The sequence below is a fragment of the Squalius cephalus genome (genome assembly GCF_949319135.1).
Source record: "Squalius cephalus genome assembly, chromosome: 11".
Lineage (NCBI taxonomy): Eukaryota > Metazoa > Chordata > Actinopteri > Cypriniformes > Leuciscidae > Squalius > Squalius cephalus.
The window spans coordinates 29,560,372-29,576,872 of NC_137132.1; the positions used below are offsets into that span (position 1 = coordinate 29,560,372).

The following is a 16,501-nucleotide window of genomic DNA, read 5'->3' on the forward strand; positions in this document are numbered from 1 at the left end:
TCCACATTGAAGTCAGTCATACAGGTTTGGAATAAGTAAACAATGACAAAATAATGGGTGAGCTATCCCTTCACTAATACTTGCCTTCATCTATTTTGTTCAGTAATGCTCAAACTCAAACCTTGATCACTGTATTAAAGCCTATCAATATTCAGTAAGAGCAACGTACAACGAATACAGTAATGAGTAAGTTGAGACGTGATGAAACAGAAAACGCACTGGGTAAGAGGTGTGGAAGCATCCTCTGTTCCATCCAAACAGAAACCACATGATGAGAAATATAAGTTAAAGATACAAAAAAGGAGTGTCAAAGATAGTGGCGGAGAATTGGACACTCATCTAGGGAAGGGCTGTTGTCGGGAGGGTGAAGAAGGACCAGAGACTGGTCGATGAAGAGGCGACTGGGTGGGAGACATTCGAGGGCTCAACTCGCCCGTTTGAAGACGCCACATAAGCTCTTCGTTGGTGCGACTCAATCGCTTCTTCTCGTTGCTCTCTTTCTCAACGTACACCTGCAGGTTGGCGTTTTCCTCCGACAGTTGCCTGGTAGAATAGAGGAAACAACTAATGAGAATTCTTCTGTAGCTTTAGGCCATGTACACACTGTAAAGTTTCAGGAGTGACAACCGCATTTAAATACAGGAGTCTACGTGTCTACGAGGAGTGTTTGTACGGAACACGACTCAAAATTGTGATGATTGACAGCATGGTATTCAAAGCGACGTTCTGGCATCTTGTGTGTTTGGTTTCCGTTAAGTAATATTACAGCAACCAAAGATTCGTCATGTTCTGCAATTTTAACTAAACCACCGTCGACAGAGGCGTTGTGTTTTCTTTATGCTTGTAAGGCTCCTACGCAGAGCACGATCTTGAAGTTTTGCCATGTCCACTTATAAGCGTTTTTTTGAGTTTGTTGTCTGCTTATAAAGTGATCAAGTTTATGGACTTATTAAAAGTTGGGAAGGTGTGGGTCGCAATATTTTGGGTCTTATTTTCAATATAAAGCATTTGTACTTACGGTACTTTAGTTTATTATGGGCTTGTTCTTGTTCACTGTATTTTGTAATAAGATCTGGCGAGTCAAGTCTCGTAACTCTTTCTCTGTGGTTTTCTTGCAACGCACACATACAGATTAGACACACATCTCTGATGCACGTTTTTAATATGTCATTAACAACCAACTGTTTAGTTCCGTTCTACTCACAATGCGTATGAATGTAGAATGCGGTTGTCACTCCTGTAAATTACTAAACTCTGTATAGAACAGGATTAAGCACTAAAAGGTGAACCGAATTTAACTGCATGTGAATGTGGCCTTAAAGTAGTCATAGTAAGGAAATCACAATTTCATTGCTCTTTTGAAATAAGAGTTTCTGTCATGACAACTCTCAGAGTGCTTGGCTTTGTAACATATGACAATGTTGATATGTTTGGTCTTGGCGGAGTAGATCTTCTACGCTGTTGCTGCTGCAGAGCAAGTACGGGACTTGCTAGTGCCAATACACACACAACACGCTGCTGTGAGCAAGTAAGACATGATGCTGCTGTACAATATACTGTAGAGCAGTGGTTCCCAAAGTGGGTGCCGCGGCACCCTGGGGTGCCGTGTCAACTGGCTAGGGGTGCCGCAGAATCTCAGCTTTAGGCTATTTTCCAATTTAAACAGCCTAAAATATCTATCGTACCATATAATAACCTTTTACAGCCAAGGTTATAATCGTTAACGAAAACGAACGAAAAAACGAAAACTAGGTGGGAAAAAACGCTATTTAAAACACGCAGCGTATTCGTTCAGCTGCATTTCCTTTCCCTGCTCTCCCTCCGTCTCTCTGTCACTCATGTGTCTCTCACATGCGCGCGCGCGCGCACACACACACACACACACACACACACACACACACACACACACACACACAGCCTCTCCCCTCCGTGCACACCGCTTCTCCATGAGAACGAGTGTTCGTTCGACGTTGAAAGCAAGTTCGCGGAAGGTTGGTATCTCTATCTCGTGAACACCTTTACACAATCACACATTAAAAAGTGGTATAAAAATATTTTAAATTCTGAATATAATTTTGTCAGTGTGTTATTGTCGTCCCGAGAAGCGATTGCGCCTTCTTTAGAAAGTTAACTAGTCGCAAGTTTGAGGAAAAATGCACTTTTTGGTTGTGGTTGTCGATGTCAAAACACTATATAAGCTGTGATTCAAATATTAAATAATGTTATGTCATTATGTCTTTTTGAATCTTGCCCCTGACAAATAGCCCAAATTACAAAAAAAAAAAAGACACTAAAACTAACACTAAAACTAATAAAAACTAAACGAAAACTAAGCATTTTCAAAAACTAAAAACTAAACTAAACTAGCAAACCCACTTTAAAAACTAATTAAAACTAAACTGAATTTGAAAACAAAAAGTCAAAACAAAATAAAAATAAAAACTAATGAAAAATGCAAAACTATAATAGGCTAACCTATTATAAGGTTTACAGCATATTTTAAAATCATATCAAAACACCAACATATGCAAAAATATTTGGAGTTGTTTATTATTATTTAAAGAGTTAAGTATCTTTAAATCTTTTTTGTTCCAATGATTCTCACATACAGTAGCCTAATTGGTTAAAATCAGTCTGTTGACGTGTGTCCAGTTATTAATGGACTGATGATTCATCTGAAGGGGTTGTTTCGCCTCATATTATGTCTGTTGTGATGCATTCATAATAAATTCATGCTGCTGTTTATGCTTCATTTGTTGTTTGCTCATTTGGATATAATTGTATATATGTATGTACATATGTTCGTTTAGTTTAATTGGGTTAGGGTGCCGTGGGAAAAAAAACACTACAAAGGGGTGCCATGCTTTCAAAAAGTTTGGGAACCACTGATATAGAGTACAAGAATTACCCATAGCTGATCTATACAGGTGGAGCTGGGGAAGGTGGAGGGTTTGAAGGTTGAGCAGCGAGATCATTGGCTACTGATATAGCAGAAACCAACCAGCTGTGCCTTATAGAGAGTGATGTGATGAATTGCAAGCAGATTGAGTTAAGGACCTATTAGCATGCGCAGTCTATAGAAGTTTATGACAGAATTTTGTATTTAATTTACTTCCTACTCAGTACCTTTAATGGTATAAACTAGAAATGTTTTATAAAGACCTGGACGTTGCGACGTTGCGGTCAATCCTGTCTTTTAGGTCTTCATTTTGCTGCTGCAACACCTGAATACGCTCCTCCAACAGAACGTTCTTTTGGGCCTGTGCAAAAACATGACAAACACACTAAATCACTGAAAAACTGTGACATTTCTACTTTCAAAGGAGAACTTAGTGATGTATTCCTTATTATGTAAATTCAAATGAGATGGAAACTCCAGTGATATCAGAGGATATAATAAGTGTTTAATTATATGGGGGGGACTGAGAAGACTATCGTAAAACTTAAGTACAACTTTAAAGACCGAGAACTACATTGCTTGGGGGAGGAATAAATGTGTAATAACGTTTAACACATATTTTTTGTTGCTGGTGTTTATTTTATGAATAAAATAAATATTAAAATGAATATTTTTATGGAGTAACCATTTTATAAAAGCAATAAGCCCCTTGAAGCCGTGTTTTACGTTGTTAGGCACAACGCGGAGCGGCTTCACTGGGCTTATTGCTTTAGTAAAACACATGGCGGATGTAGTACGTCCAAATTTTGCGATGTAAATTCAAATGCAGTACCTACTCGGACAGTACGCAATTTCAGACGCAGGGGTGGTCTTTTTTTTATTACTTTAGTTATGCCACAAACTATGATTGGCTACTTTCTGATTGGCAGGGGGAGGGACATTCTCATTTTATAGAGCATTTGATTGGACATAAATATGTGTAGTGCAACATGAGTCATCAATATTTTTGGTCTATTTTCCTATAAAAAAGACTGTCAATTTTACACATATCTGCTAAAACTAAACTTTTGTTTATGAGTACAGGGAATAAAAGTCACAAAACATCTAATTTCATGGAGATTTTAATAATTAAAGCCATCTCTTTCTCCATTGTAATTCACCATTTTTTCCAGCTCTGAAATTTTGAGCTCCTGTTGATGAATCTGCTGGTTCTTCATCTCCAGAACCTCTTTAAGACTCTTCAGGTCCTCCTCAATGTGCTGATATGGAGCAAGAGCATCCTGTACACACACACACACACACACACAAATTCAAATTACTTCAAATCTGAATCACATAGCTAATCACATCTAATCATATATTTACCAGAATTTGATTATAATTATATGATAAAATATAAATTAACTACAATTTATTAAGTATAAAGTATGCCTATGTACAGTATAAGCTTCTTACAACCATTTTAATTAAGTAACACAATTAAGAATTTAATGAATTAATTAATTTTTCTTTTAATGTATGAGCTAAACCAGGTACACTCTTAAAAATAAAGGTTCTTAATTGGCATCTATGGTTCCATGAAAAACTTTTAACATCCATGGATCCTTTACATTTCACAAAAGACTCTTTAGATTATTAAAATATTCTTCACACTAAGGAAAAAACTTTCTTGCAAGAACTTACTGAAAGGTTCTTTGGGGAACCAAAAATGGCTTTTCTATAGGGGCTTTTACACTGGGTAGTTATAGGAACTCAGTTAGAGGAAATAGCCACCAGGACGGTCCCCCGAGGACTATATTTCCCCCTAGGGCCATTTTCCTGGCTGCATTTACACCGCCAGTAGGAACTTTGAAGTGACATAAATTAACGCACAGCATTCAACAGCTGGTGGATGGAGGACGGCGTGATCGGAGCTGTGTTTTTGTTTTGTCTTGGCTTTCGGAAATGGAATGTAGACGTATAAATTATGTGATTGAAAGAGCAAAAAGGAGGGCTAAGAGACTAAATATCCTACGACAACTTGCAGTGCTATTGGATATTTCCTACTTTCCACTTCAGAAGTCGTGATTGGAAGCTCGTCGCATTCAAGTGCTTTGTTGTCGGAAAGAACAGGAATCATGGAGGACACCAGGTTTATTCTTGCCTATTTATTGGGGAAATCTTCTTGAAGCCAAAAAGATATTTAGCAACCCATTCACTGACAACGCTATCTATAGTCAGCTTGCTGAAGATTCCGGAATTGCGTTCAAATACAGGCTATTTTAGCTGTGTATAAAACATACAATACGCTTCAAATGATTTTTTATACACGTATGTAAATATCCACTACTTTAACGACAAGATGGCATAGCTGTTGTGGAAAAAAACGAATAAAGAATTACAGTCACAGCAGTTATCGTTTTCCTCTCTTTTTTCAGTTTATGTTTTAAGTTTATGGCACGGCCAACTCAGGAACTTGGGTATCAAAATTATCCCAAAGCTTCCCAGTGGTACATCCGACTTGAGAAGGCGTTCATATCCAATTTTTAACAAGACAACTTGTGTTTACAATATGTGACCCAAACCAGTCACAAGTCGCACGGGTATATTTGTGGCAATAGCCAACAATACATTGTATGGGTCAAAAATTATCGATTTTTCTTTTATGCCAAAAATCATTAGGATATTAAGTAAAGATCATGTTCCATTAAGATATTTTGTAAATGTCCTACCGTAAATATATAAAACATTTATTTTTGTGAGTGAATGCAGCACAATCGCCAACATAAATGGACAACTTTAAAGGCGATTTTCTCAATGTTTCGATTTTTTTGCACCCTCAGATTCCAGATTTTCAATAGTTGTATCTCGGCCAAATATTGTCCTATCCTAACAAACCATACATCAATGGAAAGCTTATTTATTCAGATTTCAGATGATGTATACATCTCAATTTAAAAAAATGGACCCATATGACTGGTTTTGTGGTCCAGGGTCACATATGTGTGTTTACATGGCCTTTTAAAAATAGCAGGTTTAGGTGTTTCGTATGGCATGCGTTCGACCAATTAAAGTACACTTATATCACTGGTACCTCCTGGGTTAGACACTACTCTGAAGTAAGAGCTCATTTAGTTCCTCCAAAAGGTGCTCCTATAACTAAAATCATTCCCAGTTCCTGCGGTGCGAACACGCCAAAAAGCGGGTACTTCCACCAATAGTTATAGGAACTATGAAAACGTCCCTCCAGTGCAAAAGCCCCTTATGGCATCGTTTTAAAAAAAACTTTTTGAAGCCTTTATTTTTAAGAGTATAGAGAAGGAAAGAAAGTAAACAAGTATCCAGTATGTAAACTCCTTCAACACTGTTTAAAACGCATCCCTGGATGTCCAGAGTGAGCCGAGGTGTAATCTAGACAAGGACGGTGACCAAAAAATGAACATTCTGCAATCATTCACCTTCATTCCAGATTTTTCTTTTGAAGAACACAAAGGACAAATTTTTGGGGGAGGAAAAAGGTGGCACTTTATTTTACAGTCCTGTTTCACATGTACATATTATATACTTATTGTAGTAATTACAATAACTGGGTAATAACTATGTACTAGTCCTGAACCTACCCCTAAACCTAACCTTAACCCATGTAGTTATCTTGTATTACTCAGTACTTTCTTGGTAAGTACACTGAAAGTACATTGAAAGTGCACATACTGTAAAATATAGTGCAACCAAAAAAAAAAACAAAAAAAAAATGCAACATTTCCTGGGGATGAACTTTTCTCTAAATACAACTGGCCACACACAAATCAAAAGAGAGCATCAAGGACAGTACCACTATCTGCTCATCCGTGCTTCTGCGCAGTGCTTCTTCAAAACGCTTGGCTCGGTCTCGCAGAGTGCGGTTCTGAAATGTCAACGTGTCCACCTGATCCTAAACACAGCAGAGAAACACACCCCTTTACACGTGCCCTCATAAATACAACACATGTTGGCATTCAGAGTGAGGACATGCAGTACCTGCAGTGAGAGTCTGAGTTTCTCAAATTCCTCTTCCATTGACCTCTTTTGCTGCTCATGTGCCATCTTCAGGTCTAAAAAGAAACAACCAGTTCATGTTAGTAAGAACACACTGATGAAGAAGAATTAACACACAGTTTGGATTCAACAGTCAGTAGTGATGTTGTTAAGCAGAAGTTACCAGAGCTCTCTTAGTGGGCCAAACCTATTTGCTACTATAGACCTTCTAGCTCAAATAACTAATAGCTCGCTAGGTTTTTAGACAGTCGCTTTGATTTCTGGGAGTGTGGTGGATGTGTCTGTCAGCAGGACTCACTCTTGATGGTTCTGGTGTGTTCTTCTTGTAAAGTGGCCAGTGTGGCACCATGAGTCGCTTCCATCTCCACCATGGCCGTCTCATGGTTTTCACTCATCTCCTCGATCTAACAACAAAAACGGTTGTTTTTCAGCGTTTAAAAGGTGCTCTGGAATATTAGATTATTTTTGCTCAAATGCAGCAATTTCTGTTTAACGTATATTCGACCGTCCATAGTAAATTCACAGCCGCATTTCCACCGCATTTCCACCGACAATTTGTCCCAGGAAATTTTTTCCCCCCAGATCTGTTGCTGTCTGCGTTTCCATCGCTTTCTAAAGTACCGTGAAGATTAGGCTAAGTAGTCCGGTGACATAGGATTTCATCCTCTGAATTTAAGCTTATTAAAGCCTGAACCTCGTCATTGGTCCATCGGTCGTATTTTTTAAACTACATTGTTGATTCGGATAGCAAACAGCTCTTACTGCACGCACCGCAACAGACTTTTAAAAATGGTGGTTGAAATAAAATATCAACCAATCAAAATGCTGCGTGAACTCAACCAATCAGCATGTTCAGTGCCGAAGTCCCACCCCTGAACTTTGAAAAAGTACTACCTCACCAGCAGGGACTTTCTGAGGGGGGGATGTTTACCTGGAACTTCATTAAGACCCTGGTTTCTGCGGTGGAAACACACCGAGTACCATCCCAAAGTCCCTAGTTCCTGGGGAAAGTTCCTGCGGTGGAAACGTGGCTATAGTATATCAATTTGTGTGTCAAGTTCACCAAACTTGAATCCAACGTTTAAACTAGTTCACGTCAAAATTGAAGTATACTTTGAGTTACTTTTCAGACTACATAAACATGCAAACACCTTCCAGGCTTTCTTAATCCTCGCTGAGCCTTCACACCATGCAGTCCTTTGTGTATAATGCTAAAATAAAATCCTCTTCAAGGTGTGTCAATGATAATCTCAGGCTGAATCCGAAATCGCCCCCTATACCCTTAAATAGGGCACTATTTGAGGGGACAGCCATTTGTAGTTGTGTCCGAAACCATAGTGGACGTTATCGAGTGCACTCATTCAATCCCACAATGCACCGCAATAATGAGTGTACAACCGATGTACGCTCAACGGCTGTCCGAATTCACTCACTCATTTTTATCCACTCCTTCAAGTGAACAGTATTAGTGGACTAACGTAGGGAATAGTGAATGAGGATTCAGGGGCACGATTTCGGATTCAGCCCCAGTCTTTACACCCCGTTACTTCCTCGTCTCACCTGGTCCTGGTGCTGGGAGCGTAGCTGGACCAGGTGGCTGTTCTGTTGTTGCCGGAGTCGCTGAATCTCAGAGTTGTGCTCCTCTACCAGTCTCTCCTGTAGGGCCTTGAGCTCCTGCTGTTGCTCCTCTTGGAGTGCTTTCAGCTCCCGCTCAAAACTCTGCTCCAGCTGAGCCTTCTCACCCTGCAGACGCTCCCATCGCTGAACACTGACCACTGGAGAGACCGACAATTGTTTGTTACGGGCAGTGAAAAGGACATACTTAACCTTGAGAAAATGTTGATTGTTAGTAGCAACAAACCAACATCTGGTGTCAAAATTGAAGATTGAGTGACAGATTTAAATATGCTAAATTTTCAGCTATGCTACTTTCAACCTTTGTACCTATTCTGGTGAAGAAATTAAATAATATATGAGCTGTTTTATTCTCTATTAATTAAATATGGGGTTTGCACATTTTGACAACCCTGTTACAAAAATGTGAGATTTATCCAAAATAAAAATATTTTTAATCCTAACATATAAAAACCCCTGATTTGTGTGCTCTTGCAATATTATAGCAATCAATATTAAATGATCAACATTTATTAAAAAATATATATGTATTCACCAGAATAGGTACCAAGGTTCAAAGAAACAGGTTCACACATTGAGCATAAATAAAGCGGTCACTCAGGCTGGCAATTTTGACACCAAATGTTAGTTTGTAGCAGTTATTTTAGTATTATTGAGATGCTATTTGTTTATTGAGATGCTAATATATTTATATTTTCTGTTTTCATTTTAGTTACAGTTACAATCTTAGTAATTTTGCTGTATTTTTTGTTTGTTTTATTTTATTTTTTATTTTTTATTTTTTTATTCACAATTTAACACATATTACACAAATAATACAATCACAAAAAAACATCAAAGAAAATACTACCAAGTATATTGACCAGAAAAATAAATAAAATAAAAATATCTAGTTTTTTTGAATTTATTTTTATTTGTTCAGTTTTAGTTTTTTTTTTTTTAGTTCATCAATATAAACTAAATAAAAATGAGAAATGTTGCCTTGGCAATTAGCTGTAATAACATAAGTTTATGTTTTTGTATATATTTTTTTTATTTCAGTTAAAATTCATTTAACTTCAAGTAATGTTTTCTTTTTTCAGTTATAATAATAAACCTGGTTTGTAGCTATTGATAAACTTAAATTTCCCATAAATTAAAGAAAAACATTTGTTTGAATAACTAGGGTTGAAGCTTGAGCTTGAAGAATGCAGAAATGCAAAATTATCAAATGGAAAGACACGCTGTAGAAAGAGAACAAGTCATGTTTCTTGGGTGTGACAATTTTAAGGAATAGCATATTTTTCATAATAAGGGGAAATCATACTGTAACACAGTTGTATGCAAAATAACACAGATGAATATAGTGTATTTGGTGATTAAAAATTAAACTAAATATCAATCAAAATTATGACATTGTATGGTTTTATACGAGATATTTGATACATTTAAAACTAGCTGATTTTCATCCTAGCTTAATTGTATATTACAAAATAGTTTACCTACCAAATTTAAAACTTTATAAACAAAATGAAATGGAATTGTGCCACTAAAGCTTCCAAAAAAAAGGGGAGGACACACCAAAGTGTGCCATATTTGTAGAATATGCCACTCAACTTCTCTTCAAATGGCTTCTCTCCAAATTAAATATGAGGGGGATGGAAAGAGAAAAATGCCATTTACAAATATGCAATCTGAGAAAGTCAGTTTGGTTTTTATTTCTTGAGTGGTTGACCTCATTCTAACATTTGTGAGTATGCTGCAGCACAAGTGGGCGACATGAGATCACTGTTGTGTGTGTGATGTCCAGAGAAGACTTACCCACTTCATCCCTGATCCTGGCTAACTGCAGGGATAACTCCCTCTCCTTCACGACAGCGCTCTCGCTCTGGAAAACACACATGGGGAGATACACAAATGTGTTATGAATTGCTCCACACAGAATCTGCAAACTCACATGAGTGTAGGGGAAAATTAGGCAGTGGAACTGATGTTCAACAGTGCTTACCGCAGTAAATGTGTTATCAAACGTTTCAAAATTTTGTTATGAATAAACATGAGGGATGAATCAACAAAATTGCAAATAACTCTATGCTGCTCACTTTTAACCAAATAAAACATACCAGCCAAAATACCACTTTAAAAAGGACCTATTTATGCTTTTTTAAATTTTCAACTTCCTTTAGTGTGTAATGTTGCTGTTTGAACATGAAACAGGTCTGCAAAGTTACAAAGCACAAAGTCACTCCAAAGGCAGTTGTTCTCTATATCAGTAAACACTGTTTCTGAACTCCCTGAAACGCCTCCATTGTAGTCTTGAGTTTTGAGTATTCCTCATTTAAATAATTCACGCTCAAGGAACACGCAAAATAAATGGACGAAACCTGGTTGAGTCTGTTAATAGTGTGTTGAAACTTACGGTTATAGTAAGGGGCGTGACATTTCCCAACACACTTGAAGCAGTTGACCAATCACCAAACACACTGGCCCGGCCAACCAATCAGAGCACATTGCAGTTTTCAGAAGGAGGAGCTTCATAGAAACAAGAACTAAACAGGGGTGCTTTTCCCAAAAGTATAGTTATCATTAACTATTAACCCAACTATTCCATCATTACCAATATAGTTAAACAATTTTACAATGAACATTCACAAACTTACGTGGTCGGAGCTCTCAACCTGTTTTTAGAAGCATGTTTTTTGTTTCAAATTACATGTGGACTTAAATAGATCTGCTCTTGGTCACAGTTAGCAAGCAAACTGTGATTTAGTACATTATATATTTAGGGCTGGCAAACGATTATTCGCGATTAATCGCATCCAAAATAAAAGTTTGTGTTTACATAATATATGTGTGTGTATGGAGTATAATTATTTTCTATATATAAATACACACACATGCATATATATTTAAGAAAAATGTGCATTTATATATAAAATATTTATATATAATATAAATTATATATAATATAAATATATATACACAGTATATACATGCAAATATTTTTTAAATATATACATGCATGTGTGTGTATTTATATATAGAAAATAATTATACACCGTACACACACATATATTATGTAAAAACAAACTTTTATTTTGGATGCGATTAATCGTTTGACAGCCCTATATATATGTAATCCCATTTAAATATAGGTACATATACAAATTGATCTATATATTTTAGCATGTCAACAATCAGCGCCTTTTTGAAGAGTCACATGTGCATAAATATGACGTACGCCGAGAATTTGCGATGAATCAATCATCATATAAAGCAAAATGACAGGGAGCAAAAACAGTGAAGTCGTCCACAGTTCGTTACGGATGCTGCAATTAATGTGAAATATGTGAAAAAAACTTTCCAAGTTTTCCAAGTTCCAAGCATAAAAACCTATTCTAGTAGACCCCAAAAACAAAATCAAGACTTTGAAAAAGGGTATAATAGGTATTAAACAAGATATCTCTGTATACCAGCAGCACACATAATTAAATACAAAACAATGTTCCTCAACCCTTAAATTAACCCAGCAAGCTCCAGATAAACATGTCACAGACCTCTATCTAACTAGAAGTACCTGTATCTGTTAATAGCACATTTACTCCAAAGTGACATAAATAACCATATCTGTACCAGGAATGTTTGATGTTGCCACAACACAATGAGATGTTTGGGATCCATACTTGTTAATAAGAATCAATGTCAGCAAATTATACGCCATGAGTCAGCATTTTAACACAGCAGTCATGAATCCTACACTCATTCATCTCCAAGCGCCATCTGCTGTTAAAAAACACCTGACCCTCTCACACTGTAAACAAACAGCAGGGTCTAGACCCCATGACCCCACAAATGCCCTGACCTGTCATCATTGTGTCACATCTACAGCTCTCACCCAATCAGATCTTCCTCCAGCACACAACATAACACGCAGATCCCTGGAGAGAGGCTTTCAATGAATACTAATCCAACTGGCTCGTTCCTCAGCCGTAGTTACCTTTCATTTCCTGCTGCGAAAGGTCTATAATTGAGAGAGCAAGGCGGTCTCAAGGACTCAGTCGCCACCTATAAAACAAAAGATAAATCTGTAGGGTGTAACACTGTTACAACCCAACACACCTACAGCTTAAACATGCTTTAAAAACACATATCATACATGGACTTTCTTATTAGTGATATATGATGAGCATCACTGTTACTACTGCTCATCTCAGGGGTTAGGACTTTAAATAAACCCATAACCCTAAACATTTTGGTTCTGGAACTTGTCCGGAATCATATTTCTTGTCGAGGAGAAGTTAGCCCTACATCTCTGTGATATTCTGTACCAATATGTTTACACTAAATAAACTAAAAGTAACCACATCCATAGGAACATGCCAGATACCATTCAGAACTCATTAGCACTCTCTAGCAATCACTCAAAACACCCTAGTGACCATATAGCAACATGTTAAAAATCACTCAACACAACCTCATATCAGTCCCCTAGCGACAACACTCACAACACCTTAGCAACATCCTTGCAAAGCTCTAGCAACCACATAGAACCCTCTAGCAAGCAATACACAAAAAAGAACTCACAACACCTTAGCAACCACATGGAAACATCCTGACAACCACCAAGAACACCCTAGCAATCACATGTAAATACAATACCTTCAAAGCAACTACCCAGAAGACCCTAGTGACAACATAGAAATAGACAAACAACCACCCAGAAAACCATATAATACACATAGAAACTGCTCAGCAACAAGCAACACACATGGCAACACCCTAGCAACCACCCATATAAACTTAGAGACCACGTGGTTATGTGCAAACAGCCACCTTAGCAACCACAAAGCAACACCCTAACAATTGACCAGAACACCACATTAACCACATGATAACACATAAATAACCACACACAACTCCTAAGAAACCAAAATGCAACACCCTGGCAACCCCCCAGAACACTTTAGTGACCACATAGTATCCAGCAAACAACCATTCACAACACCTTAGCAACCACGTAGCAACACCTCAGCAAACACCCAGAACACTACAGCAAGTGCATAGCAGCACATAAAGAACCACTCAACACCTTAGAAACAACATAGCAATGAACAATCAACCACCCAAAACACTACAACAAGTGCATAGCAACACATAAAGAACCACTCACAACAAGTTAGCATCCACATAGTAATGACCTATCAAACACCCAGAACACTAAAGCAAGTGCATAGCAACACATAAAGACCCCCTCACAACACCTTAACCACACAGCAACACCCAAGCCACTCACACAAGAACCATTCACAACACCTTAGCAACCACATAACAACCACCCAGAACAAAACAGCAAGTGCATAGCAACACATCAACAACCACTCACAAAACATTGGGAACCACATAGCAATGCCCTGGCAACCATCCAAAAACATCCAACCACTCCAACTGCATGGCGACAAGTTTTGCAAGGGCAACACTGACAATTTCTTCAGAAAATGTTAAAATCTAGTTAGTGGCATCATCCATGCTCATATCATGCAATGTTTCATTTCAAATGCATTCATATAAAAAGGTCAATAAAGACCAAAAGTGCTTTAAAACAATAGAATTATGATATCAGACCATCTGCATCAAGTGTCAGACTCAGCATTCAGGGTGGGGCTTCCCTCTCCGTAAGAGCACATGTTTGTCTTCACTGACAGCGCACACACACACACACACACACACACACACACACACACACACACACACACACACACACACACACACACACACATGCATACACTACCATCATCACAAAGTATATAAAAGATGAATGTAGAATGATTATTAAATAAACCAGGTCTTATACAAAAAGCATCACTGGTCCTACTTTAGCAAACAAGTCACCGAGCAAGAAAGCAGCATCACACACACTCTTCCTGACATTGTTTCTGTAGTATCCGAACAGCATGTAGGATGGAGACACAGAGAGAGACATTGGCTCATGCTAGGACAAAATGTAGCTTTATAAAAACCTGTCAGGGGAATACCATACGCACACCGATTGAGAGAGAGAGGGGGGGAGTGGAGGACAGACAGACAGGAGGAGTTAGGGAGAATGTGGTAGAAAAAGGCTAAAATTACCTAACAAACGACCTTACCTCATCCTGTTTTTAGCATCATAGGCTGACTATTTCAACAACGAGTCGTGTGAGTCTGCGATTCTACACATGTTCTTCAGACAACCCCCAAGCCTCTCGCCCTCTCTCTCTCTCTCTCTCTCACACACACACACACACACTCGGAGAGGTTGGGAGGAGGAGGGGTGAATGATGGAGAGATAGAAGAACAGGAGGATGAGATCAATAAAGAAGAAAATAACATGTGCATTGTCTGATACCACTGGGTCCACGAACACACATTTTCACATACAAGCATTCAATCAGACGAGGGAAAGCATTCCAGATGAAATATGATAAACAACATGTCCTTTAGTACAGTGACAACACTTAAACTATGGTAATCATGACATTTGCGGTTGTGTGCAATAAATCCCAAACAATCCCATTTGGAACCAAGCTTTCTATGCTTGTTTACTATATAACAACACCCTAGCAACCATCCAGAACACCCTAGAGTCTGCACAGAAACACACCAACATCCACCCATAACCCTTTAGCAACCACAAAGTAGCAACGCCCTAGCAACTACCCACAACACCTTAGCAATGCCAGAAAAACCACCCAAGACACCCTAGTGAACGCATAGCAACATGCTAACAGCCACTCAGAACGCTTTAACAACCATATAGCAACACCATGGAAACCATCCTGAACACCCTAGCAACAGCATAGCAACATGCAAATACTCACAACACCTTAGCAATGACATAAAAATGTCCATCTAGAATACTCTAGTGACCAAGTAGCATCAATCACTCAGAACACTTTAGCAATAAAAAAAGTAGTAACACCCTAGCAACCCCCCACAACACCATAGCAACTGCACACACCCATTGACAACACTACTAATACTCATTTTTAAAAACACAAAATATGGCTTGCCAATTCAAAAAGGTTTTAAGGTTAAAGAGTAGGGCTGTCAAATTAAAATTCTAATTTCGAATATTTGTCAAATTTAAAATCAAAATCCACATTCAAATGCAAAAATGGCGCATTCAAATTTTTGGTGTGCGTCAGGCATCCTTATAGTGGCGCACGAGATGTGATGATGATGTAAAAGTTTAATGTTTTTGTTAGGCTATCCAGTAAAACCCACTAGATGCGGCGCTGCTGCGTTGTTTATTCAAAACATTGCAGAAATAGAGAAGCTTAATACGGAGAAGATCTTGGTTACGTCAAAGCAGTAACCAAGCTGTTCACACAAAACGCATTTTCCACACTGCTTTTCAATTGTTTTCTATGTAAACATGCGCTAGACGGACATCTTTGACCATTACACTTGCGTCTCGCAACAGAGAGCCGCATGTTTAGAAAGCCATGTAAAGTAAAAAGAAGTTCGACTTTAAAGGGGTCCTATTATGCCCTTTTATGAAGTCTTGATTTTGTTTTTGGGGTCTACTAGAATATGTTTTCATGCTTGATTGTTCAAAAAACACATTATGTTTCACATTTTACATTATTACAGCACCTCTCTCCCCAGTCTGGTTGAATCGCTGTTTTCAATGAAGCCCCTCCTTCCGAAATGTGCTGTGATTGGTTAGCTGGCCCAGTGTGTTATGATTGGCAGCGCTTAGAGTGTGTTCGGGAAATGTCCCGCCCCTCCATAACCGCAAGCTCTACTCAGATGTAAATATTAAGGATGGCATCAATTTCAAACCAATTCAAGCCTAATTCAGACTTAAGAATGTTAACGAACGAGAGGATCGTGCGGGACGGATATCACAGGACGTTTCGGAGTTGTTGTTTTTTTATTTTCTTGTACATTTTATGTTGTACACCATTTAATCATGATTTTTTTTTGGAAAACTAG

At 38.1% G+C, this 16,501-nt stretch overlaps 1 protein-coding gene across 1 annotated transcript in view; it reads right to left on the minus strand.

The window, feature by feature from the left end:
* Window positions 1-323: 323 nt before the first annotated feature.
* Window positions 324-16,501, minus strand: part of mtus2b (microtubule associated tumor suppressor candidate 2b) — a 50,810-nt gene continuing 34,632 nt past the window's right edge. Inside the window, exons 8-15 of the mRNA XM_079885510.1 lie at window positions 10,349-10,415; window positions 8,474-8,688; window positions 7,212-7,317; window positions 6,896-6,969; window positions 6,711-6,809; window positions 4,060-4,179; window positions 3,163-3,260; window positions 324-543 (exon numbers count right to left, since the gene is read on the minus strand). Of these exons, the coding sequence (XP_079741636.1) occupies window positions 336-543; window positions 3,163-3,260; window positions 4,060-4,179; window positions 6,711-6,809; window positions 6,896-6,969; window positions 7,212-7,317; window positions 8,474-8,688; window positions 10,349-10,415 (987 nt within the window). The 3' untranslated portion in view covers window positions 324-335. The remainder of the gene's footprint in view (window positions 544-3,162; window positions 3,261-4,059; window positions 4,180-6,710; window positions 6,810-6,895; window positions 6,970-7,211; window positions 7,318-8,473; window positions 8,689-10,348; window positions 10,416-16,501) is intronic.